The 25,831-nt window shown below is 50.3% G+C and overlaps 1 protein-coding gene across 1 annotated transcript in view; it reads right to left on the bottom strand.

Moving 5' to 3' along the window:
- Positions 1-25,831, bottom strand: part of ADCY5 (adenylate cyclase 5) — a 189,869-nt gene that overhangs the window by 163,583 nt on the left and 455 nt on the right. The window contains exon 1 of the mRNA XM_023728701.1: positions 25,141-25,831. This exon is cut by the window's right edge and continues 455 nt beyond it. Within this exon, the coding sequence (XP_023584469.1) occupies positions 25,141-25,831 (691 nt within the window). The remainder of the gene's footprint in view (positions 1-25,140) is intronic.

Genomic DNA, 25,831 nt, shown 5'->3' with positions numbered 1-25,831 from the left:
AAACAATAAAACTCTCCTATAACGTGTGGGAATTTGTAAGTACAAATGATGTGCAGCTGGGGAGAGCACAAGGTCATTTACTGAGGGCTCCTTACTCGGCAGTCACTGTGCTAAGGGCTTTGCATATACCATCACATTTAATGTTCAACACAACCCTCGAGGTTGCAATTATCATTAGCCCCCATTTTACAGAGGAGAACACTAAGGCTCGCAAAGGGCAAGGCACTTGCCAAGGAGTCACAGCTCAGGGGTGATGGGGCTGGATGTGACCCCCGCAGGCACGAGGCAGGCAGCAGTGAAGGTGACAAAGTCCTGGTCCTAAAGGAGAGAGAGAGGGAGCAGGCATGGAGTGAGCAGAGGCGGTAAATGTACACTTTGTCAGGTGGCCCCTGGGAAGGGACATGGTGGAGGGTGGTACAGTGAAACTTTGGGAGTGCTGGGAGCTCTGATGGTGGCCAGGACACCAGGGTCCAGGGGGGGATGAGGACCTCAGAGGCTCGAGATATGTGAGCACCAGGCAGTGGCTGGGTGGGGTGGGGGCTCCTAGGTTCCAGATGGAGGAAGAACTAGAAGGTTGGGTGCTGAACACCTGGATGAAGGCAGAGCCTGGGAATTTGAGGGGAAGAGGCTAATAGAGGATATTTAAAGCCCAAAAAAGGGTAAGAAAGAGCACCCTTGGGGTCATCCCAGGTCCCCTGGTGGGGGGGGGGCGGTGATGCCAGTTCCCCAGAGGCTGGGGAGCTGGTGTCCTGGTTGGGGGGCATGAGGGTAGGGAGGGGGTGCCATTACTAGGTTGGATGCCCACATCCTCCCTCTCTTAGTCTGAAAGCCCTGACCCTCAGCTCCCCCACTGGGCCCTCTCCAGCTTCACCTGGGCAATGGCAGCAGTCTCCACACTCATCACTGGCCTCCTGCCTCTACCAGTCAGCTCCACACTTGGACACAGGACTCACCTTTCTAAATACTGACAGGAAGGACCACGTCTACTCACTCTCCTGCATAAAAGCCTTCCATAGCTCCCCGCTGCCTCCAAAAAAACACCCAAACATCTTGACACAGAAATCCATACCCTTCCCAGTCTAGTCCCACCTATTAGCCAGCCTTGCCTTTGCTTCAGCACATCTTCCCATTCTCCCAAGCCCTGGTGTATTTTCTTACCCCCTTGCCTTTGCTCCTTTGTGCCTGGAATACCCTTCCCCTGTGTGTCTGCCTGCCGAAACGCCCACCCACCCTCCAAGCTAGCCCAAAGAACATTTCCTCTGGGAAGCCTCCTATGACCTCATCCTGAAGCCAGATAAGATAAGCCATTCTCTCCCCAGCACAGCCAGAATGCTTTGCCCCTGCTGTGAAAACTGCACATATTACACTGTGCCCAGTGGGGGTACGTGCTTGTCTCCCCACTGGACTTGGAGGATAATGATGTGTAAAGTAAGAGCCCAGACTCCGCAGGCAGGCTGCCTGGGCTCACTGTGTGAGCTTGGGTAAGTTACTTAACCTACATGCCTCGATATCCTTATCTGCAAAACAGGGATGATAATAACAGTCCTCACTTGACTGAGCTGTTGTGAGGATTCAATGAGTAAAGCACTGAGAACTGTACCTGGCACATAGGAGGCACTATTGGAGGGCTTGTTTTCGAGATACCAGGTGGTCCAAATGGTTAACACTCTCAGCTGCTAACTGAAAGGCTGGAAATTTCAGTCCACCCAGAGGTGCCTCCAAAGAAAGGCCTGGCAATCTACTGCCAAAAAAACAGCCATGGAACCTGATGGGGCTCAATTCTACTCTGACACACGTGGGGCTGCCGTGAGTCATAGCTGATTCGACAGCCACTGGTACTGAGGGCAGGTTCTGTGGCTTGTTCTTCTTAGTTTCCAAGCCCCAACACATGGTAGATATTTGTTAAATAATCTGTGAAGTAATTCAGGCCGGCGAACATTTAACACCCAAGTTGGGTAGCTAGGCAAAGAGAACGGACACTGACAAAAACAAAAAGGATGTTGATTTTTGTTTTGGGAGGTGCTGAGTTCAAGGAATGAGGGACAGTGACCAGGAGGATCAAAGGACAGGGACCCAGGACTGAGGTGAAGGCTAGAAAGAAACATTCGAGAAACATGTATGTCCGGCTTCACGACTCTCTCCCCTCAAGTTGGTGTCACTTTTGTCCTCATTGCACTCCCCACTCAGGCCTCTGGAGGGAAGTCCTTTCTTATTTGGTCCCATGAGCCCTGTTAGAATCACAAATCTTCACACTGGAAGGACCTTCAGAGATCATCTGCTCTTTGTTGTGCAGATGAGGAAACTGCGGGGCCCCGGAGAGGCGGGGGGGTCTTCTTGTCAGAACTCCTGTGCCTCACACACCGCAGCAGCACAGCCAGTGTCCCGTTGTCTGCCTTCTCTCTCTGGCTGTTGACATATATTCTGCTTCCTAGCTCCTGCCCTCCGGATTACAGCCTCTCTGTCTCCTCTCTCCCCTGCTTCCTCTACAAGCCTCCTCCAGCTCTGCCCCTGAGAATCACCAGCACAGACTCAGCAGAAAGGTTCCTCCCAAGCTCTGTCTCACGGTCACATTCTGTCTTCCCCAAGCAAGTTAACACAGAAACTTCCGCCCCCGTGCTGGGGGCCTGGCCTCCCCATCCCCTGGGGCAGGAGGGCCCTGACAACCCAGACTGCTCTACTGGGGATCCTTCCCTGACCTGGGAAAGGCAGGGTGGGGTGGAACTGTATCCCTGCGCACCTGCCTGAAATTGTTTGGGGGGGGTGCTTGTTTAAAATGCAGATTCCTGGGCTCTACCCCAGACTTACTGGATCAGACTCTCTTGACAATGGGCCCAAGCATCAAATGTTTAAGTAGACTTCCTGGGAATTCTTGCACACACAAGTTTGGGACTTACTGGAGTACTAACTTGCATTGGGCTAATCTGCTGCAAAAGACCTCTTTAAAGTGTTGAAAAGCAAAGATGTCACCTTGAGGACTAAAGCGCACCTGATCCAAGCCAAGGTGTTTTCAATTGTCTCATACGCATGTGAAAGCCGGACAACGAATGAGGAGGACTGAAGAAGAATTGACGCCTTTGAGTTGTGGTGTTGGCGAAGAATATTGACTATGCCATGGACTGCCGAAAGAACAGACAAATCCGTCTTGGAAGAAGTACAACTAGAGTGCTCCTTGGAAGAAAGAATGACGAGACTACGTCTTACATACGTTGGACATACTATCAGGAGGGATCAGTCCCTGGAGAAGGACATCATGCTTAGTAGAGGGTCAGCAAAGAAGAGGAAGACCCTCAATGAGATGGACTGACACAGCGGCTGCAACAATGGGTTCAAGCGTACCGACGATTGTGAGGATGGTGCAGGACCGGGCAGTGTTTTGTTCTGTTGTACACAGGGTCGCTATGAGTCGGAACTGACTCGACAGCACCTAACAACAACAACAGCTAGTTCAGAGTGTGAGCATTAGCAACCCACTGGACCATTTTCTAATGTGCAACCTTAAGCGAGCTGCTTAGCTTCCCTGGCCTCAGCTCTCTTATCTAAAAGGTGTTCTTATCTGAGGGGAAAAAAAAAACACACCCACACCCACACACAACACCTACCTAACAAGAGATTATGAGGGTCAAATACGTTACTAAGCGTTCAGCGCGGTGCCTGGCACATGGTAGGTGTGTGTTAAAGGGCAGGGATTGGTAATATCGTCTTATCTTTAGCCTGGGCATCTCTGAAAGGTGGAAGATTTCCATCAGATTGAACATTCCTGAGGGTAGAAGTGAAGTTTTCTCTTCAAGCCCAGAGCCCAAGGGGTTCATCTGGGCAGTGGCAAGGGCTGATGCGTGGAGACGAAACAGAGATGCTGTTTAAAGGCCCCTGCATGCCGCGACCCTCCCCACATCCGTCAGGCTGCAGGACACTTCCAAATCCAGAGAGGACCTCAGAGAAAAGGAGGGGTATGCCACACCCAGGGAGTACCTGTGCTCAAGCCCTAGAAGGAAGGGAGATCACTCAAATGCCTCCTCACCTCAAAGGAGAAGGTAAAGAAAGTTTCCTCATCTCAGGAGTGTTCCCCCACCTCCCCCTTCTGCCAGTCAGGCTGGCTCCTCTCCCCTGGGGCCTGGAGATGTCGAGTTCGCATCAATACAGAGGCCACTAAATTAATTAAGGGCAGAGAGAGGCACTTTCCTCTGAGGCCACCAGATTACTCATTCCCGAGAGGGGTGGGAGCAGGAGAGGGGGTGTGATGAGGGGGCAAGAGCAAGAGGGAGGAAAGCCACACACACCATTGAGGTGGCAGACTCCACCTGGGTGGCCGGCCCAGAGGCTGCTCTGCTTCTGGAATACCTAAGGCTCTGAGCCGCTGCACTCTTGGCTGGGAAGAGAACCCCCGAAGCCCACCCGCACACACACACGGACTGCAACTCTTCCTACCTCACTCACCTGCCCCAGCCACTGCCCCAGGCCCTTCAGGTTGTCCCCATTAGACTAATCTGTTAGACTACCTACAGCTCAGGGTGAGGAGCCCAGCAGGAGCCGCCAAGTTAGCAGCTCAGCCTGGGCAATGAGTAAGTGCCCACGCATCACTCCAGGGCCAGCGCCAGCCCTCCTCCCACCTCTGCTTTATTGGACTAATAAAGCGTGTGTGCTGGTGGCACTGCCTGCTTCCCCGACACCCCCTTTCTCCCAGCCCCTCACAGCACAGAGGCCTCCTGTGTCTGCCCACAGCAAACACACTCGAGACCCTCTGCCTGCCCCACAAAGGAAGCTAGAGAGGACCCAGGGGACGCAGGAAAGGGGGTATTCCATCTCTTTTAGTGAAAGAAATCAGGCCTGTTCTTTAAGTCCCAGGTTGAAGGTGACCTGCCTTTTACTTCCAGGAGAAGATATGGAGCAAAAGTAAAGAGGAAAAAGACTGAGGGGATCCAGGCTGGAATCAGTCTTACAGACCAGGACACAGCAGGGAAAGCCTCACCTATATCCCATGGCATCCTCCAAGAAGCAGCAAAGCACACCCCCAGGAGCCTGCCCCACCACCCTACAAGCTCTCGTCATCTCCCCAGATGCCCCAGGTTCAAAGCAGAGGCTGATCCCTCTTCAGACAGAGCAGGAGGTCCCTGTAGACCCGTTTGCTACTGAGATCACCCCAGAGGCCTCAGAGGGAAAGGATTTAAGTCAGCCCCACAGACGTCAGGTGGGAAAGGAGCAGGGGCAGCCACACCCCACACGGGGGCGATGTCAGATGGTGACTAACTGGCTTTTCTAGGCCATTGTCACCAAGGCTGGAGAAATATTCCACTTTAAAAATAAATAGAAAGCAAAATCCAAAATTAACTCTCCCCAGATAAGCCCATTCCAGAGAAAAGACCACATCATAATCCACATGTGGTCGTTCATCGAGGATTTAACCCAGCCACATCTCCTTGTCCTGGGTAGGGAAGATTCCTAGTTCCCAGCCCTACAAACCTGGAGCTTTTCAATCTTTTTCAGTCCTCAACATGGACCCAGGTTCACCTCGTTCTTTCGTCCCTCCTAAGCATTGGGGCTTCAGCAGGACCTTGTCCTCCTTGCCCTGCTCCAAAGGTGCTAGAAAAGAACAAAACCTCAAAGTGGGAAGGAAGGCAATCTTTTCAGGGTGCAAGCCCCATATCTTCATCACCCTGCGCGCTCCCCTTCTTTACTCTCTTAGTCTTTGCCACACAAGCTGGTAACAATAAATGCATGTTGGGAGTTGCCAGCTACAATTCTTTGCTTCTCAGGAGCTGTCAAATTGAAGAAACAGTGCTGGAGTACTATTACTATCTGGGGGCAAGTGATGATTCAGTGGTAGAACTCTTGCTTTCCATGCGGGAAATTAGGGTTCGATTCCCAGCCAGTGCACCTCATGCTCAGCCACTACTGGTCTGTCAGTGGAGGTCTGCGTGTTGCTATGATGCTGAACAGGTTTCAGCACAGCTTCCAGACTACGACGGACAAGGACAAAAGGCCTGTGATCTACTTCTGAAAATTAGCCAGTGAAAACTCTATAGATCACAGGGGTCTGATTTGCAACCAGGGCTTCGAAGGGGTTCAAACTGGTTCAGTCATGTTGGACAAAGTAAAACCAGAACAGACCAGAATTTTTTAAATTTAGGTGAAGTGGAATGATAACCAGGACAGGAAAAGTCCCAGTTCGAAGCCCTGGAATGGAAGACTCAGAAGAGGCATGGGGAGTCCTTTCAGGAGCCTGACGTGTGAGATTGGATCACAGGCAGGACAGGGGAGAGCGACACACATTCAAAGGGGCGCAATCGGCTGCCATCTTTGAGCAGGGTGCTGCTATCTCCGACTCTACCAGTGGAGAGATTTGGTGGTTATGCAACTCACACACTGTCCTTGTTTTCTAAGAGGGAGATGAAGTTTCTAGAAGGGCTTCAACCGGTAATCTTTCCCATTCCGGCTATTGTTACACTTCACCCACATTTTAAAAATTCAAGTCCCTTTGGGTTTTGCTTCGTCAGACATGACTGAACCAGGCAGAACTGATTCGAAATCCTGTTTGCAACCAATCATGGGGACGGAGTAGGATCAGGCGGCATTTTGTTCCATGGTTCGTGAGGTCACCATGAGTCCGGGGCCAACTTGACCGCAGCGAACAAGAACAGCAACATTACTATTTATACACAGTCTAACTTGGAGCAAATTCATTCATTCACCCAGCAAATATTTATTGATGATCTACTACAGACACTGCTGTAGTTCACACTCTAGGCAAAGAGGAGCACACAGATGAATGAGTACTGCGGAAAGCGCTGAGGCCACACGTATCTGCACAATTTTTCCCCATTCAAAAGCGAACTATCAGGGAGTTATTGCTTACTGGGTACAGAGTTTCAGTTTAGGGTAATGAAAACGTTTTGGAATTAGATAGTGGGAATGGTGGTGCATTATTGTGAATATAATTAATACCACTGAAATGTACAGTTAAAAACGGTTATGATGGCCAATTTTGTGTTACATGCATTTTACTGTAATAATTTTTTTAAAAAACACATTTTTAAGAAGTGGGGTATGGTAATCTTAAAAAAAAAAATAGTGACATATCACAGAAAAAAAGAGTTAGTACGGATCGATGGGCATTTGTTTATACCTAACAGGCCGTCAGGAACATCAGGTAAGATTTGCTGCTCTGCCAAGAGGGCCCGTGGTGTAACAGTCATTTCTAAAATATTCTTACAGTTACGGCAGTGTACTAAGCCATGTAACGAGCCACGTTTGGGGGTAATTGCTGGTGATAAGAGCAACATAAATATACCCAGCCACAGCCTTGCCTGACAAGATTTTATACACCAATCACCAACCAAGTTTTCTTCCCCTGTTATACACCTGCAATAATTTTTAGTGGCCACCACTCTTTACTGAATCACCGCAATAAACCCCTTAGATATAAACAACTTGCCTTTCAAAATAGCCGTAAATCAGCCTCCGCGTAATCCACGTGATCCCCTCTGCTGATGACAGGAGGCGGAGGGCAGCCATTCTCCACCCTGGTGCACTACAATCTGTACAAAGCAGCTTTACAAATGCCGATGCTCAGGCCCCCTCCCAGAAGGGCCTGGGCACAGCTGTTGTGTAAAAACTCGAGGACATGCCTCCACCTCCCACACCTTAAGCTTCGTTGAGTTACTTGAGGTTAACCCACCCGGAGAGCTGAAGTCTCAGCCCTGGGCATTCGAGGTGAAAAACAGGCTGTCACACGCGGCAGTAAGCTACAAAGATGCATCTAATGCCCTGCGGGACTGCTCCTTCACCAAATCACTTTGACAAGAACGAGGAGTCCTTTTTGTAATTTTTATAATTCAATATGCTCATATTTATTGTCCTTAGCATTCTCTTTTTTTAACTGTTCATTTTTTTGTGCGTGTTGACAATATACATAAAACATACGCCACCTCAACAATTCCTGCACGAACACTATCATTTGTTTCTTAACATGGTGCCCACCTGAACTCAGTTCCCAGGGGGTCCTTGGGGCCCTCCCCGCATCTTACAGCTGGAAGGAGGGAAGTGTGAACGGGGCGAGGGGAGGGGCAGGAAAGACGCCAGGAGAGAGGGGGAAGAAGAGGCGGCCTGGAGGCTGAGGCAGGGGCTGTGTCACAGGCCCCCTCCCGACATCACCTGACAGACCAGTAAGGGATCTAGGTGAGAGTCGAGGGTAAAGATGAAAACCAGTGATTTCTAAAGCCAGGACTCCAGGCGCATGGCTGAGAGGTCAGCTCTCCCGGGCCCCTGACCCCTGACCCCTGACCCAGGAGCTGCATGCTTGCCCAGGGAGATCCAGTTCAGGGAAGGAGCAGCCTGAGGGAGCCCTCTCTGCCAAGAGTCAGAATTCCTTGCGGAACCTGGGAGTGGGGACTAGAGGCTGCCCTTCTTCTCACAGTGCAGGGCCCGTAGGGTCTGCAAGTCAGCAACATTTAGGAAATACACCGTATCAAAACAGACAAGGTCCTGCCCTCAGAGAGCTGGCAGTGAAAGAGAAAGACAGCTAATTAAACCTACCAAGATAAAAATACAAACCAGCGTAAGCGCTACAAAGCAAAAGAAGAGGACGTTTCTAATTTGGATTCTCAGTGTCCAGTGGAAAAAAGGCGGGGCCCGAGGGAGGCCCGAGTCCACCCTGCTCACGCAAGTCAGCTCTGGGCCCTCCCTCCCCTGCTGAGACACCAGGGCCACGATACTTCCTCCCTGGTGGGAACCAGATACCAACGGGGACAGTCAGGGGGACAGATGGGAACCACCCATTCTGCATGGCGAAATGCTTACAATAAAAGGGACTTGGCCAGGGGAAGGCTGGAGACTAGGGCATGTTAAGTGAACAAACAAATAGCCTTCCTATCCCCAAAAGAAAACGCAAAAACAAAATCTCGAAAATCCACTTAGCGAAAGAATGGCCCTCGGGCAGGAGTTTCATTTTCCTTCAGTTTTCCTGAGAAGAGAGGCTGTGACAGAGGTGGATTTGAAGAGGCATTTAAGGATGTTTGGGGTGCTTTTTATAGTGTGTTGGTGGGTTCTGGGGAGCTGGGCTTTAAAAATATCGCTGGAAACATTCTACCTGTGTCGAGTCAATTCCGATTCATAGCGACCCTACAGGATAGAGTAGAACTGCCCCATAGGGTTTCCAAGGCTGTAAATCTTTACAGAAGCAGACTGCCACATCTTTCTCCTGTGGAGCAGCTGGTGGGTTTGAACCACCAACCTTTTGGTTAGCAGCCAAGTGCTTAACCACTGCGCCACCAGGGCTGCTTGGAAACACTCTACTAAGTACTAAGCTGCAGACGTACTGAATGGTACTCTGCAGAGAAACCCCAGGGCTGACCTCCAGGACTGCCAAGAGGTGACCCTGATGTGTCCTCAGCAGCCTCTTCCCCTCCCTCCCTGTCCCAGGGATGCCACCAGAGGACAGGACAGCAGGCAACCTCACCCCTCAAGCTAAGCAATCCTAGCTCCACTCATGGCCCCTCTTCTGGGCTCTGCTCTCGGCTCCCACTCACTCACCCGGAAAAATACTCAGAGGCTCTCACAGATGAATGTCTGGTCCCAGGAGCCCTCTCCGCCCCCAAACACTTCAGCGCCACCTTCCCTCCAGTATCACTGCAGGCTCAGGAAATGAGAACTCATTCCCATGCCCGTGTGAGCCAGACACCATGAGGGAAGGAGGGCTGGCACAAATAAAAAACAAACATTCGTTCCCAAACCAAACCAAGACAACAGCATGAGAGCAGCTGTGCCTTCTACAGCTTTTGAAGGCACCATGGGACAGACCCAGCACTGGGCACAAACGTGAAAAGAGCACTGGATTTGGAGTCAGGGATCTGGATTCGGACAGCTAAGCTACTAGCTGTGTGACCTGAATGAGGCCACTTAACCTCTTTGAACCTCTGTTTCCTCCTCTTTAAAACATTACCAGCTACACAGGTCTGCAACTCACCTCGTAGCTCACAGAGTACCCTTACAACATTAACTTGTTTGGGCTGCCTGGAAGAGCCTGTCAGGTAGGAATCTCTTATGCCCAGTTTGTTTGTTAGTTGCCAGGGAGTTGATGCCGACATATGATGACCCCATGTGTGCGGTGTACAGCTGCTCCATAGGGTTTTCGTGGCTGTGACCCTTCAGAAGCCGATCGCCAGGTCTGTCTTCCAAGGTGCCTCTGGGTGGATTCAAACCACCAACCTTTCGGCTAGTAGTCGAGCACACAGGTGGGGAAACTGACTCAGAGAGGCTAAGGTGACATGGCCAGGATCATACACCCAACGTTTTCTCCTGGGCCTCCTGGCCCCAAAACCAAAAGTCCGCCCCATCTCAACCCATCGCCTCCTCAGAGCAGCTGTAAGAAGCCAATGAGATCGCACACGCAGAAGTCCTTGTCATCTGTAAAACGCTAATCAAATGCAAAGGGTCATATTCCTGGCTGGTACTGGAGCCACTGCCTAATCCAGGTCTCAACCCTGGCCGCATATCAGAATCACCTGCAGATGCACAAGCCTCATCCTTTGACAGTTTAATATAAATGGCCTGGGGTGGGCCAGGAGGGGCATTCGTGATTCAGCGGTAGAATTCTCATCTTCCACGCAGAAGACCAGTGTTCGATTCCCAGCCAAGACACCTCATGCACAGGCAGCCACCACCCGTCTGTCAGTGGAGGCGTGTGTGTTGCTATGATATTAAACAGGTTTTAGCAGAGCTTTTAGACTAAGATGAACCAGGAAGAAAGGCTTGGCAATCTCCTTCCAAGAATCAGCCAATGAAAACTCTATGGATCACAACGGTCTGAGCTGCAACCGGTCATGGGGATGGCACAGGACCAGGCAGTGTTTCATTCTGTTGTGCAAGGGGTTGCCATGAGTCGGGGGCCAACTCGACGGCAGCTAACACCAACAACGGGAAGGGCCACAACATTGGTATCTTTTCAAAGCTCACCGGGGGATTCAAATGTACGGCCAGGGTAGGAAACCCCTGGTCTAGCCCTCCCTCTCCCCAGCCCCTCCACCACCTGTCGGATCACAAGAGGATACAGGGACTCTCAAAGGGACCAGGGCCTGGCTAGGTCTTCCATTAATATGTGGTAAACAGCTCTCAGGCAAGGGTCATGTCTCACTCCTTTAGACGCAGGTCCCCAAGCACACCTCACACAGGGCCTACGCACGATAAGCATGTGTTGAGTTGAACTATACTGAATTTTAATGTCTGAATGTGGGGGTCTGGGAAAATTCCATCAGGGTGCATGTCTGAATTAGAAAAATGCTGAGAAGTTACCAGCACCTTAGAGAACAAGTTCTCTGCAGAAACTAGAAGCGGAATTGACTAATTCCAGTGTTCCACTGACCAAGTGAAGTTGCACAGCCTCACCAAGAAGCTGGCAGGCCCTTTGTCGTTGTTAAGGTGCTGTCAAGTCAGTTACAACCCATGGCGACCTTACGTACAACGAACGGAACTAAACACTACCCGGTCCTGCACCATCCTCACAACCGTTGCTATGTTTGAGCCCATTGTTGCAGCCACTGTGTCAATGCATCTCGTCGAGGGTCTTCCTCTTTTTCACTAACCCTCTACTTTACCAAGCATGATGTCCTTCTCCAGGGACTGGTCTCTCCTGATAACTTGTTGAAAGTATGTGAGACAAAGTCTCACCATCCTTGCTTCTAAGGAACATTCTGGCTGTACTTCTTCCAAGACAGATTTGTTTGTTCTTCTGGCAGTCCATGGTATATTCAATATTCTTTGCCAACACGTAATTCAAAGGCATCAACTCTTCTTTGGTCTTCCTTATTCACTGTCCAGCTTTCACGTGCATATGAGGCAATTGGAAATACCACAGCTTGGGTCAGGCACACCTTAGTCCTCAAAGTCACATCTTTGCTTTTTAACACTTCTTTAACACTTCTTTTGCAGCAGATTGGCCCAACGCAATACGTCCTTTGATTTTTTGACTACTGCTTCCATGGGCATTGACTGTATGGATCCAAGTAAAATGAAATCGTTGACAACTTCGATATTTTCTCCATTTTTCATGATGTTGCTTATTGGTCCAGTTGTGAGGATTTTTGTTTTCTGTTATGTTAAGGTGTAATCCATACTTAAGGCTGTAGTCTTCGATCTTCATCAGTAAGTGCTTCAAGTCCTCTTTGCTTTCAGCAAGCAAGGTTGTATCATCTGCATATGTCAGGTTGTTAATGAGTCTTCCTCTAATCCTAATGCTGCGGTCTTCTTCACATAGACTGGCTTCTCCGGTTATTTGCTCAGCATACAGATTGAATAAGTATGGTGACAGGATACAACCCTGAAACACACCTTTTCTGATTTAAACCACTCAGTATCCCCTTGTTCTGTTCGAATGACTGCCTCTTGGTCCATGTACAAACCCTTTAGTTAGTACTAATTTCTTTCAGATCTGCATTACAGCACAGATGCCCCAAATCAAGGGTCCTCATTTCTTATGCTAAAAGAACTTTCTTTTTTTTTTTAAGTCACAAGTTCTGCTACCACCTTGCAACAGAAGCTTAGAGATCTGAAGACAGGACAGTACAAACAAGAAAGAGGACAGAAAGCCTCACATTTTTAAGAAGTAAAAATTCCCATCATTCCTCTAATCTGGTAACTAATCTCCTAGTGATGAACATATGTTATGGAATAGGGGAGAGGAGCCTGCAGCGGGGCTAGGTTCTAGGTCTGCACAGGGTTCTACACCTAATGTATTTTTGTTCCCAGTAAGTGGCCTCTCACTGTCCCTAGTGTTCAAGTCAAACCTGGGTTAGAGCCTTGGCTTCTCCACTGTGAGTTTGGATTCTCCAGGAAACAGACGCTGAGATAAGGATTTGAGTAAATCGTTGCCGTAGAGTCAATTCTGACTCATAGCGACCCTACAGGATGGAGTAGAACTGCCCCATAAAGTTTCCAAAGCTGTAATCTTTACAGAAGCAGACTGCCATATCTTTCTCCTGCAGAGCTGCTTGTGGGTTCGAACCGCTGACCTTTCGGTTAGCAGCTGAGCACTTAACCACTGCACCACCAGGGCTTCAGGATTTGAGTACAAGTAGTTTACAGGTAGTCTCGGACTTACAATAGCGTTCCATTCCAACGACTCCCTCGTAAGCTGGTTCTGACAAAAGTCAAATGGAAAGGACCAGAGAGGCGACTTGCTCATCTAGCAGCAGTTTCTTTCAGGGGTTTTTGCTGTCATTAGACATGGAGCAGGTTGGGCCTCTGCATAACGACCCTTAGTGGCCTTGAGGTCCATCGAATGTCCCTTTCATTATTATTGCCTTTTATTATCAGTATCTTTATAAATCTGATCTTTGTCTTTGGGGATTGGAAATATTACATATAAACTTACAGAGATATTTTAATCGTAAAAAAATACACAAATCATGAAAAAAAAGGATGGTTGTAAGTGTGGTTCGTCGTAACTTTAAGACGTTGTCAGTTAGGGACTACCTGTATTTGGGAGGTGATCTCAGGACACACTAGTAGGAGAGTGGAGAAGTGAAACAAGGAAGGAAAGAAGGCCCAGAGAATGGGTGTGTTATCCTGTCACCATTGTGGGCGACTGAGTTTACCTTCTGGGCAACTCTGGGAGACAATCTAGAACACGTGCCTGAGAGTTATCCCCCTGCCTCCATGGTCAAGGGAGCTGCCTTATGTATCTGCCAGTGCCCAATAGTAATTGGCTGGGAGCTGCTCTGGGGAGTTGCAACTCACCAGCACTTCTCACCAGAGAAAGCCCTTAGGTGCTAGCAGCTAGAAATCGGGCTGGCATGAACAGAAAGCTACAAGCCCAGGGGACACGGGCAGGACACTGAACTGGCTGCTATGCTCACTAGCTGCATGACCTTGGAGAGGTTACTTACCTTCGCTTATCTCAGTTTCTGCAGTGGTGTGATAGAGACAAAAATATCTTCTTCATAGGACTGATACTAAGATGAAATGCGCCACGTATGTCAGGGATTAGTCCAGTGCCAAGCTTGTAGTAAAAACTCAATAGACGCTCATTGTTTGTAATCAGTATTCTTTATGAGCTTCCTCCTTTTGGAGAGTGGTGATGGGAAGGAAAGAAACAAACATTTGGGGAAGAAGGAATACCTGGAATGGCCCATTACTACTTGTCCGTGGGTAGTCACACACTCAGTGCCTGAAGCAAAAGCTCTAGAAAGACATTTAATGGACCCCAAGCCCATTAAGGGTCATTAGGCAGAGGCCCAACCTGCTCCATGTCTAATGACAGCAAAAACCCCTAAAAGACACTGATGCTAGATAAAGGAGTCATCTCTCTGGTCCCTTCCAGCCCCAACATCCTATTTTATAAAGAATTTCTAGGGGCAGGGGTCTGGGGGCCATGGTTTCAGGGGACAACTAGGTCAACTAGCATAACAAAGTTTATTAAGAAAATGTTCTGCATCCCACTTTGGTGAGTGGCGTCTGGGGTCTTAAAAGCTAGTGAGTGGCCATCTAAGATGCATCAGTTGGTCCCAACCCACCTAGAGCAAAGAAGAATGAATAACAGCAAAGATACAAGGAAAATATTAGCCCAAGGGACAAAAGGGCCACATAAACCAGAGGCTCCATCAGCCTGAGACCAGAAGAACTAGATGGTGCCCGGCTACCACCAATGACTGCCCTGACAGGGAACACAACCGAGAGTCCCTGATGCAGCAGGAGAAAAGTGGGGTGCAGAACTCAAATTCTAGTAAAAAGACCAGACTTAAGTGGTCTGACTGGGACTGGAGGGACCCCAGAAGACATGGCCCCTGGACTCTGTTAGCCCAAAACTAAAACCATTCCTGAAGCCAACTCTTCAGACAAAGACTAGACTAGACTATAAGACATAAAAATGATACTCGTGAAGAGTGTGCTTCTTACCTCAAGTAGATTCATAAGACTAAATGGGCAGCTCCTGTCTGGAGGTGAGATGAGAAGGCAGAGAGGGTCAGGAGCTGGTTGAATGGACACTGGAAATCCGGGGTGGAAAGGAGGAGTGTCACAGTATGGGGAGTGCAACTAGGGTCACATAGCAATGTGTGTATGAAGTTTTGTATGAGAAACTGACTTGAACTGTAAATTTTCATTTAAAGTACGATTAAAAAAAAAAGAAATTTCTGATCCAGATAGGGAATGACACCTTAAAACGGGCAGCCAGCCAACGTAGGTCGGGCCAGACAATCTCCTTCCTGAGGGAGCCACCAATCGAATACTCCTGTCTAGATTCCTTTGGAGGAACCATGGTGGCGCAGTGGTTAAAGCAATCAGCTACTAACCAGAAGGTTGGCGGGTTCAAACCCACCAGCTGCTGTGCGAGAGAAAGATGTGGCGATCTGCTTCCGTAAAGATTTACAGCCCTGGAAACCCTACCGGGCAGTTCTACTCCATCCTCTAGGGTCACTATGAGTCGGAATCAACTCAACGGCAATGGGTTTGGTTTGGTTTTGATTTAGATTCCTTTAGGTTAGTTCTACCCCAGAGGCACAGGGCTAGACCTTGTGAAACCTCAAGTTCCTCACAGCCCTGCCAGACCTTCTGTCATTGTCCTGGTTTCTGCACTTCGACTTCTACGCCAAGCACAGCGCGGCTCCTTGGAGAGAGAAGACCGGGGTTGGCTCAGCCCGCCCACAGCGTGGGTCTGAAGCAGTGTTTCCTAATGTGTGTTCTGCCAAACACTGATTCCCTCTGTACGCTCCTTGAAAAATGGTTCTAGGGTCAAATATGTTTGATAAAGGCTCTCGGCAAATTATAATGCACAGTAACAAATTAAAAGCTCTGAAGTCCTACAGTAAAGAATTTTGGTTAACTCCGTATTTTCTAAACTTATTTGACGCAGGTGAGATGTAAGCGGTTCAGTGTTAGAATTCTTGCTTTCCATGCAGGAGACCAGCCAATGTACCTCATGCACGGCCATCACCTGTCTGTCACTAGAGGCTTGCGTGTTGCTATGATGCTGAACAGGTTCCAGTGTAGTTTCTAGGCTAAGATGGACTAGGAAGAAAGGGCTGGCAATCTTTCAAAAATCAGCTAACAAAAACCCCGTCTGATCCAGTCACAACTAGTCACAATAGTCTGATCTGTACGAGATCATGGAGCTAGTGCAGGATCAGGCAGCATTTTGTTCTATTGTACATGGGGTCCCCATGAGTCAGAGGCTGACAGCTAACAACGACATTTGACACAGAACTGTACGTATGTATGTGAAACATCTATTAACATCCCTCCAAGGGACATCCTTTATGGGAGAGTCTGGATTAAAGGCAGTTCAGGGAGGGGGGTACCCAGTCTGAGTCATCTTTGTACCCGCCCTGTGGCTTAGCACACATGCCTGGTACACAGTAAACCCAAACCAAACTCATTGCCATCAAGTTGATTCTGACCCATAGCGACCCTAAAGGACAGAGTAGAGCTGCCCCACAGGGTTTCCAAGGCTGTAATCTTTATGGAAGCAGACTGCCACATCTTTCTCCCAAGGAGCAGCTGGTGGGTTTGAACCACTGATCTTCTGGTTAGCAGTCGAGCACTTAACCACTGCGCCACCAGGGCTCCCTGGTACACAGTAGGCACCTAATGAGCAACTGTTATCTAATAGAATGGAGACAAGGCTGAAAGAATGACTTAATAATGGTTTTCAAGTCTGTAGAGTGATACAGTATAGGCAGTGCCAGGCAACAGCACCCTGTTCCTAAGAAGGCACACGCTTACATTGCAGCAGGAAAGATTTTAGAAGCCCTGCTCAGAATTTAGGATCACAACCCACCAGAACAGGCTTCCAAACCGAGCTGCGCTGCTGCCTTCTGTGGAGGTGTTGGTCTAGCACTCCAGCACAGCCTGAAGTCTGCAGGCAGCCATCCACCCACTCAACCACACATCCATCCATTCATCCAAACCCTCACTGAGCACCTATTATGTACCAGGCATGCTTCGGGCACAGGTCCCTTAGGACCCCTTCCAAAAGCCACACTGTACTGTGTGATAAGCTCGGGAAGCTCTTAAGGAGAGGGGACAGGGGACCTTGAAAGTGTGAGGCTAGGAGGCCTCAAGCCGAGAAGCAGCAGCTCATACACCTTCCCAGAGCAGGAGGTAGTGGAGGGGGAAGGAGGCTGGAGCCATCACAATTTCATGCTGACACATGAAGCTGGCCTCAAGAATAAAGCCACCACTGTCTCCTTGTGCTTGTTTGTCAACCCCCTTTCCTGTGACTATATCCCATTGTTCCCAGAGAGCATCCCTACCCCCACTTTCAGTCCTCCCCTCCCCAAGCTCACATCTCCAACCTCCTCTTCCTTTCCTTGAGCCCTACTCCCTCTCTTTCAAACCATCCCCTAACATCCTCCCTCCTGCTTTGCTCCTCCACGCCCTGGTCTCCTGGTTCTCCACACTCCTGGTTCTCTACTATCCACCCTAGACCTGGGGTGTCCTCGGTGTGTTTCAGACCCATTTACCAGTCAAAAGAATGAATAAACCAGGACTCAAACCTAGGTCCACCTTTCTACTGAATTGCCCCCAGTGGTGAGCCACAGACGCCTCTGCCTAAACAGCAAGGGGAGATGGGAATGGTTTGGGGGAGGGAAGAGAGGAGAATGTGTGCACAGGGTTGGAGCATCCCCTCCCATCCTGTGTCTCCACCACCACCATTACCCAGTCATCTCCCATATCTACATCCTCACGAGCTCTACGTGGACACCCCCCTATGGGTCTGCATGTCTGCAGCAATTGCTTCTTTTAAACAGAGGCTGAGAGATGGGCATGATGACAAGACACCCCAGCGGACTTTAGGGAGTAAGCCACACTACTGCAAGACACTGAACTACAGAATCCTAGGGTTGGGAATGACCTGAGCCGTCATCTTGGCCAATGGTACCAAACTTAAGAGCTGATCATCAAGATCACCTGATTGCTGTTGTTAGGTGCCCTTGAGTCAGTTCAACAGAACGAAACACTACCCAGTCCTGAGCCATCCTCACAATTGTTGCCATGCTTGAGCCCACTGTTGCAGCCACTGTGTCAATCCGTCTTGGTGAGGCTCTTCTTCTTTTTCAGTGGCCCTCTACTTTACCAAGCATGATGTCCTCCTCCAGGGACTGATCCCTCCTGATGACATGTCCAAAGTATGTGAGACGTAGTTTCACCATCCTTGCTTCTAAAGAGCATTCTGGTTGTACTTCTTCCAAGACAGATTTGTTCGTTCTTTTGGCAGTCCATGGTATATTCAATATTCTTCACCAACACCACAATTTAAAGGTGTCAATTCTTCTTCAGTCTTCCTTATTCATCGACCAGCTTTCACATGCATATGAGGCGACTGAAAACACCTGGGGAGTGTTTGAAACTAGACACAAGCTATTTAAAAAGAAACAGATCCAGGCCTGGGCCCCAACCCAGATCTTTGGAAGCAAAAACTTCCCAGTGGGGTCTGAGAGTCCACAGAGTTCAGAAGCTTCCCTGACGTTTATGATGAGTCAAGGTTGACAATTCTTGATCTAGTGACCTGTCCAAACTTTCACCTAGCAGGCAATTTCTTTAGGAACTACTGGGCAGACAGCCGTCCAGTCTCCACTTGAACACCACCGCTGACAGAGAACTCACCACCCCAAGAAGCATCTGGCGTGGCTGCTCCAGCCCCGATTGTTATAAAGGTAGTTCCTACTTGGAACTGAAATGTGTTTACTATTTTCACACATTTGCCCCAACCCTGCCCTCAGGAGCAACCGAGAACAAGTTTAGTCCCTTCTCTAATATCTGATAACAGGGATCCCAGCAATAATGCCTTGCCCATCCAATTGGGTTTTCTTACACTGCTATAGCCTGCTCTTCTCTCAGCTAAAAACCCCAATTCTTTCAAACGTTCTCTCAGAAGCCAAGGTTTCCAGCCCCCTTACCAACCTGGCCACCCTCCTCTGAATTCTAGAATCAAACACTGATTGAGGAGCCTCAATTGTCCCATGAACTGGATACACCCACAAGACTAACCAAGATTCCATCAGCATTTTCTAACAGCCACCCCAACATGCGGGCTGACATTAAGCTCACAGTCCATTAACCCCTGATTTTGTTCTCGATGTGGTAAATAGAGACCATCCCTGTCCTGCATTTGGACATTGTCTTTAAAAACGAAAAGAAAAAGTAGGGCTTTCCAATTACCTCCCTTAGGTCTTGGGTTTGGGAGAGAATGTTCGTTCTTCCCCCATTAGCTAGCTAACCCCATCTGATAAGCATGTGTGAGAGGAGATGCTAAAACATGACTTACATAACTGTACCCAAAGGATTTATGGGCACAGCTATGTCAGAGCTCCTGGAGCAAACTGTTTCCACTCCTAACACAGGCTGCCGTCTTGGGAAGTCAACAAGCACACCCCGGACCCACCACAAGGTAGTCAACTGACATGCCAAGTGGGCAGAGAGACGCTTGCTGCCTCCCCCGCGGCCCACTCCATCTTTGGCTGGGACCACGGTGGTAGGTCCATTTGCACCTGTCGGGAGAAGAGGGGACCCAGCCCAAGTCAGGCCACGACCCTGCCTCAGCTGCCAGCACCCCGATGGAGTCGCTGAGGGAGTGACGCGTGGCCAGGGCTTGCCTGTACAGGAAAGCTTCCATGCAGGCCTTTTACACTAATTTTTAAAACTCTTTTGTGCGGTTGAGTGGTTTTCCTTGGATGGAGTTTAACACATCGTGGGCTCCCCAGCATACAGACCTCACACTCTTAATCCAGACCAAAACTTAGACTGAAGCATGAACGCTGAACATTCCCATAAACACAGCAACTGTGCATTCTGCTCCTCAGCCAAGTCTCTGCCATCCCTGAAATCCTCCCCACAGGGATGGAGGTACTCCCGGGATCGAGCAGATGACTGGAAGCCCTATTCAATCCCCACGCCTAGCCGCTGTCTCCCCTCCAAACACCCTCCTCCCAGCTGCCTAGAGAAGGAGGCAACATCTACAAAATCCACAACAATTAGCACATATAATTGGCAAATACAATCAGCCTTGAGGGAAGAGAAGCGGCCCCTCCTCAGCTCCAAACTCAAAGCCAACCCCTGCCCCACCTGCTGCTGCCACTGGAGTTGACTGAAGCCAGATTTCTCCTGTCCAGAAACACGAGGGGTGGGGAAGTAACTGCTGGCGGATGATGCCCCAGCTGACACGGTAGAAGCGTGCCCTCCTCTACACCACCCGGGGGGCGAGGAGGCAACCCCTGCCAGCAGCATACATGGCGCGGCCAGGGCCCTATCTGAGAAGCCTCTGGGCCAAGTTACAGGTGCCTCTGGGAATGCTGAGCAGGTAGGGAAGAGGAGGGATTCTTGAAAGGCAAGAGTGGGACTCCATGGGGTCAGGAGAGCTGACCCCCTCCTTGTGGAAAGGCGGGGAGCGTGTGCATCCAGGGCACTCTCCTGTGAGAACTAGAGGTCAAAGGTGGCAGTGCGATTAAGCCCCAGAATGAGAATGGCAGAGAGCCAGGGGAAGCCAACCAATGGCCAGGAATAAACAGGACAGAGCTGCACCTGATCTCCTTTGAAAGTCATTACAAAGGCTTCCCCAAGGCCCACCTCCATCACCCCTGCTGGCCCGCACAACAGACACACACACACACAGACGCATGGGCAGCCGCAGCCGTCCATTCGTGGTCTGCATTCCCACCCCACCCCCCACGCTACAGACACACGTGGTCACAATCACAGAGCATCACCCATATGGCGCCTGTGCCTTTCTGCTCTCTGGAACAACTGGTGACAGTTGTAGGTTCAAACAGGCACAAAGGATGAATGCAGGAAATCAAAAGGGTTAGGGCGAAGAGAGGAAGGACCCAAAGAAAGATAGGATGGGAGTGGGGGGATGGATCGTCCCATGTTGAAGGGCAGCCTCTGAGGGCTCTCCGCCCGCAATCACGCAGGGTCAGAATCCTCCCCGTCAGGCAGGTTTACTGTGGCTTTGCAGTAATAATACCCCGCACGGGGACAGGACTCTACTTCTCAAAGAGCCTTCTAGCCATGACCACCTCCTACGGTAACACTGCAGCTGACACCGGGCGGTGGAGATGCTCATCTCCGTGGCGAGTGACCACTCCCACCCCCACAGGGCCCCAAAGATGTCCTCTCCAAAATAACCCCTCACAGCTAAGCACAGAGAATAGTTGTGTGTGTGTGTGCCCGTCTGTGTGTGAGTGCGTGCTGATGCTTTATGTAGCCGAGTGGGATACAGTCAAACAAAAATGAAGTTGCCATGGCAACGGGCTCCAGCATCATTCCAGCCTATTAACACAAGTGAGGAATGTGTTTGGCAGATGCTCGAGTGTTATTTATGGTATGGGTGTAGCAGAGGGACTTCTAACAAGCAAAGAAAGAGAAAAAAACAAGCCTGTGATGCTCCTACTGTAGCCAGTGAGGGGACGACAGTGAGACAAGAGCACAGGTGGAGAGGCCGAGAGGCTGCACACGGGGAGTAAGAGACAGAAAAGCAGAACAAGGAGAGGTGGGCAGAGAGCAACAGCGCAGGCGGAGGAAGGAAGGGAGAAAGGATAGGGGCAGGCAGAGAGAGCGAGCAGAAGGGGAGTGAGGGGGAGCGTGTCAGATACCAGGCGAAGAGAAAGCAGGGGAAGAAAGCTCACAGAGAAGGGCTGCCCCACATTGCCTCCTGGTTCTCTCTTGAATAAAAACCCTCAGGAGGCACTGGTTAAGAAAGCAAATGTCACTCCTCCTGATTGGAGCAAAAGGCAGCGTCCCGAGCATAAAACAGGCTTGGGAAGAATAAAACACGTTAGTGCAGATAATGATGTTGAGGAGCTGGGCCATGGGAGCGAGGGGACCACTCTCGTAGGAGGAGAAATGAGAAAAATGCCAATTGTTTACTGAGTGCCTACTATGTGCCCAGGAGTCCCTGGGTGGTGGAAACAGTTAATAGGCTCGGCTGCTAACTGAAAGGTTGGAGGTTCGGGTCCACCCAAAGGTACCTCGGAAGAAAGGCCGGGAGATCTACTTCTGGAAAATCAGCCATTGAAATCCCTACGGAACACAGTTCTACTCTGACACACAAGTGGTTGCCATGAGTCGGAGTTGACTCAACATCAGCTCAACACATATGTCCAAGGTTCCATGGAGGGCAATTCTCAAAGCCCCAATGTTAGAACTCATTCACTGCCACCCCGTTCCCCTAGACATGTGTCTTCATCATGGATAAGAAGGTGACATCTAAGCCAAGGCACTCTCTAACACCAGCCGCTGTGGGATAGCCTGAGGCAGAAGTTAATGCTAAACTGTCTCCCTAATATTCCCCCCACCCAGCAAGGTTTGCTCAAGAAGTACACATTCCGTCTCAGGCATAATCAGGAAGGTAAACAAAATACAAACAACCAAAAAAAGATACAATTTTCTCTGAAGCCAAATAGAAAGGATTTTTAGCATTCCCTTGTCTTGGACCATTCATAACAAAACTCTGCTGTATTCAATAGTGCAGATCATAAAAAGTTAAGTGTAAATCCACCCAAAATCCTACAACCACGCAAAGGTCTAAAGACCATACGGGTTAAAAAAAGCATGGGAGTCGGTGCTGATGTGGGGTGGAGAGAGAAAGGAGAGAGATTTGTCCAAGGAACTAGAAGGGGTAGCCAAACAGACACTGTTGCTCCAATGGCATCTTCGTGCTAAGATGGGGTTGGGGCACCCGCGTTCCGGCACTCCATTCCTGGGATCTGACTTTAATCTCCTGAAATCATACATCCAGGATTGACCAGGGCTGTCATCAGACCCTGTGTCCCAAGCGTGGTTCAGAAAACAGGCTGAATGATCCTGGAAATCTGTACTGCTCCGTGAGGATGACACACCCTTCCCTCTCTTGAAAAGCTATATTCACCCAAGCAACCAGCCTTCCACCTTGCCAGGAACAATCCCCAAAGATACACCACCTATCCTCAGGTCAGAAGAGTCCGAGCCTTTATAAAGCACCAACAGTAAGTAGGAGTAACATTATTACTCTCTCAAGTTCAAAGCTGATCTCTATTTTTTCCTTCAGACCCAGTTTAGAAAAACTTTAACTTAGCATTAACAACCCCACCTACTCCACTCATTGAACCCCCACCAAACTGGCAAGCATTTATTAAGTCCCTACCAAGAACCCTGCACTGTGCAAGGCATGGGAGAGAGGGCAGAGGAGGAAAAAACACGTACACCTCAGGATTCCTCCATCCAAGGAGCTTACACTGGATGGGGAGCAAAACCAACAGATGTGCTCCACTCTGTGGCTCCGACTCTGTTGTTAACCATGCAGGAGAGAGGCCAGTGTGGCTGGAATAGATGGAAAGGGCTCCTTGCAGGAAATGAGGCTTGGGACAGAAGATGCTGGAACTGGAAGGGGCATTCTCTAGACAGGGAGCCTGGGGCCCAGAGAGGTTACATGGCCACCAGTCCCCAAGTCACAGAGCACTTTAAAGGCTCAGCTGGAGCCCAGTGCCCTGAAGCCTATGCCAGAGCTATTTCTTGTGGGAGAGGACAATGCGCAGGAGGCCAGGAGACACAGAACATCTAAAGAAAGACATGGTACTTAACTGGGTCAAAGTCTGGGGAAGGGAGGAGAAGTGGGGAGGAGAAAGGCAGTGACACTGGAATACTGTTAGAGGGCGTAAGCCCCAGGAGAGGGGTCCTCAGTCAAGAGAGGCACGCACAGCAAGAGCCCACCTGACTTTCTAGCAGTCTGAGCAGCATGAAACCAAGCAAGCTCAGCCAAGGTCAATGGATTGGGATGATGGAACCACAGACAACAGGACCGCTAAAGGGAGGAAGGTGTGAATGTCAGGGGGGCCTGTTCCCCTGAGGATGGGACGGCAGACACCCCTCCCCATAGCCTTCAGTGGAACCACCAGTTAGCCAGGAAGGAGAAGTCTTTCCTCCTGAGCTAGGCTCACTCAGTAAGTTGGAGCAGGGAGAAAGGACAATGATCCACAGCACCCACAGGAATGGTCATGAAGTCCAACACCAGCTTTCTGCTCAGGCCAGGGGGCTCCTGCCACCACACACATCTCAGAGGCTCCTTCCCACCTTCGCTGAAGGCAGCTTTTTGACTTGGGGCACTTTGATAAAGGAAACATACTTCTCAGTCCTCCTTTAACTCCAAGGATACCTGCAGCCGCCCAAAGCCGGCCAGTCTCCCACAGGTGGCAGCCTCCTTATTTCTCCTCCTTAAGACTGGGCAAGACCAGCTACCACCAATGACCGCCCTGACAGGGAACACAACAGAGAACCCCGGACGGAGCAGGAGAAAGGTGGGGTGCAGAACTCAAATTCTAGTAAGAAGACCAGACTTAATGGTCTGACTGAGACTGGAGGAACCCCAGAAGACATGGCCCCTGGATTCTCTATCAGCCCAGAACTAAAACAATTTCTGAGGCCAACTCTTCAGACAGGGATTGGACTGGACTGTGGGACATAAAGTGATGCTCATAAGGAGTGTGCCTCTTAGCTCAAGTAGATACAAGAGACTAAATGGGTAGCTTCTGTCCGGAGGTGAGATGGGAAGGCAGAGAGGGTCAGGAGCTGGTTGAATGGACATGGGGAGTCAGGGGTGGAAAGGAGGAGTGTGCTGTCACAGTATGGGGAAAGCAACTGGAGTCACATAACAATGTACGTATAATTTTTGTATGGGAGACTAACTTGAAATGTAAACTTCATTTAAACTACAACAATAAAGAAAAAAAAAAAAAAAGACTGGGCAAGAGGCACCCAGCGTTTCCCCTCCCCATCCCTCTATCCAGGACTGGGGACGAAAACAAGAGGTTGCCTCTCAGGAGACTGTGGCTGCCAGCGGGTCCAGCCACCTTGCCGAGGGCCTTTTATATACAGGGACATAAGCATGGGGAGAGATGAGGACCTCTCCATACAATTGTCTTCTCTAGCCTTCTTTCCTCACTGAAATTCCCACAATAATGGCTACAGTTTAGCGTGTGTCTCCTACGGGCCAGGAACGTTACAGTTACGACCAGAGCACTATCTTTGTAAATGAAGACACCGGGGCTCAGATGGGGTTAACAGGCTTGGCAATCCTTCTCTCTCTTTTCACCACTTAAAGGCTGAGGGTGGGACCCCTCTCTTTAGAGTCAGGCCACCCCTGCCCGCCCCATAATCCAGTCCCTGTGGCCGGTAGGCCCCTACCTGCTTGAGCAGGAACTGGTCCTGGGCGTTGGCACGCAGGGCAATGGCCAGGTGAAGGGCAGACAGGAGCACCCCGCTGACCACTGCCGCCCGCATGCGCACCGGCAGCAGCGTGTAGATGGTGTAGATGAAGAAAACCGTCCACCAGATGCCCTCTGAGGCGCTGCGCGGCTGGGGCATCAGCAGGCCCACCACCTGGACCGCCAGCACGACGGCGATGAGCGCGTAGCAGGCGAAGCCCATATGGTCTTGGTGGAAGGCGGCGCGGTTGCAGAGCACCGCCATGATGAGGATCACGCCCACAGCGGTCGCCAGCACGGCCAGGTAGGGCAGCTGGAGCGGGGGCCGTGCCGCGTGGAAGGCCAACATGACGAGGCACACGAGCACCAGCACTGCCATGAGCATGGTGAGGCTGCTCTGGTTCAGGCGGAAGAAGTAGCGCTGGTACAGCCGCTCCAGCTTGTCCGACGGGAACTTCTTGGAGCGGAATATCTGCAGCAGCGCCAGGCAGCAGGCGCCCAGCGACAGCGCCGCGCCGGGCCCCGCGTCCGAGCCCGCGGAGCTGCCGCCATCCTCAGACCCCTCGCCGCCCTCGACGTCGCCAGCCTCCAGGTCGTCGGCCGCGCGGCCTTTGCCCCGCCGCTCCTCCAGGCCCAGCTCCACCGAGCGGGGTCGCACCTCTGTGCCGCCG

The sequence above is a fragment of the Trichechus manatus genome, unplaced genomic scaffold (assembly GCF_000243295.1).
Source record: "Trichechus manatus latirostris isolate Lorelei unplaced genomic scaffold, TriManLat1.0 scaffold00026, whole genome shotgun sequence".
Classification (NCBI taxonomy): Eukaryota; Metazoa; Chordata; class Mammalia; order Sirenia; family Trichechidae; genus Trichechus; species Trichechus manatus.
Note: the sequence above shows the minus strand (reverse complement) of the source record. Positions and strands in the feature narration are given on the sequence as shown.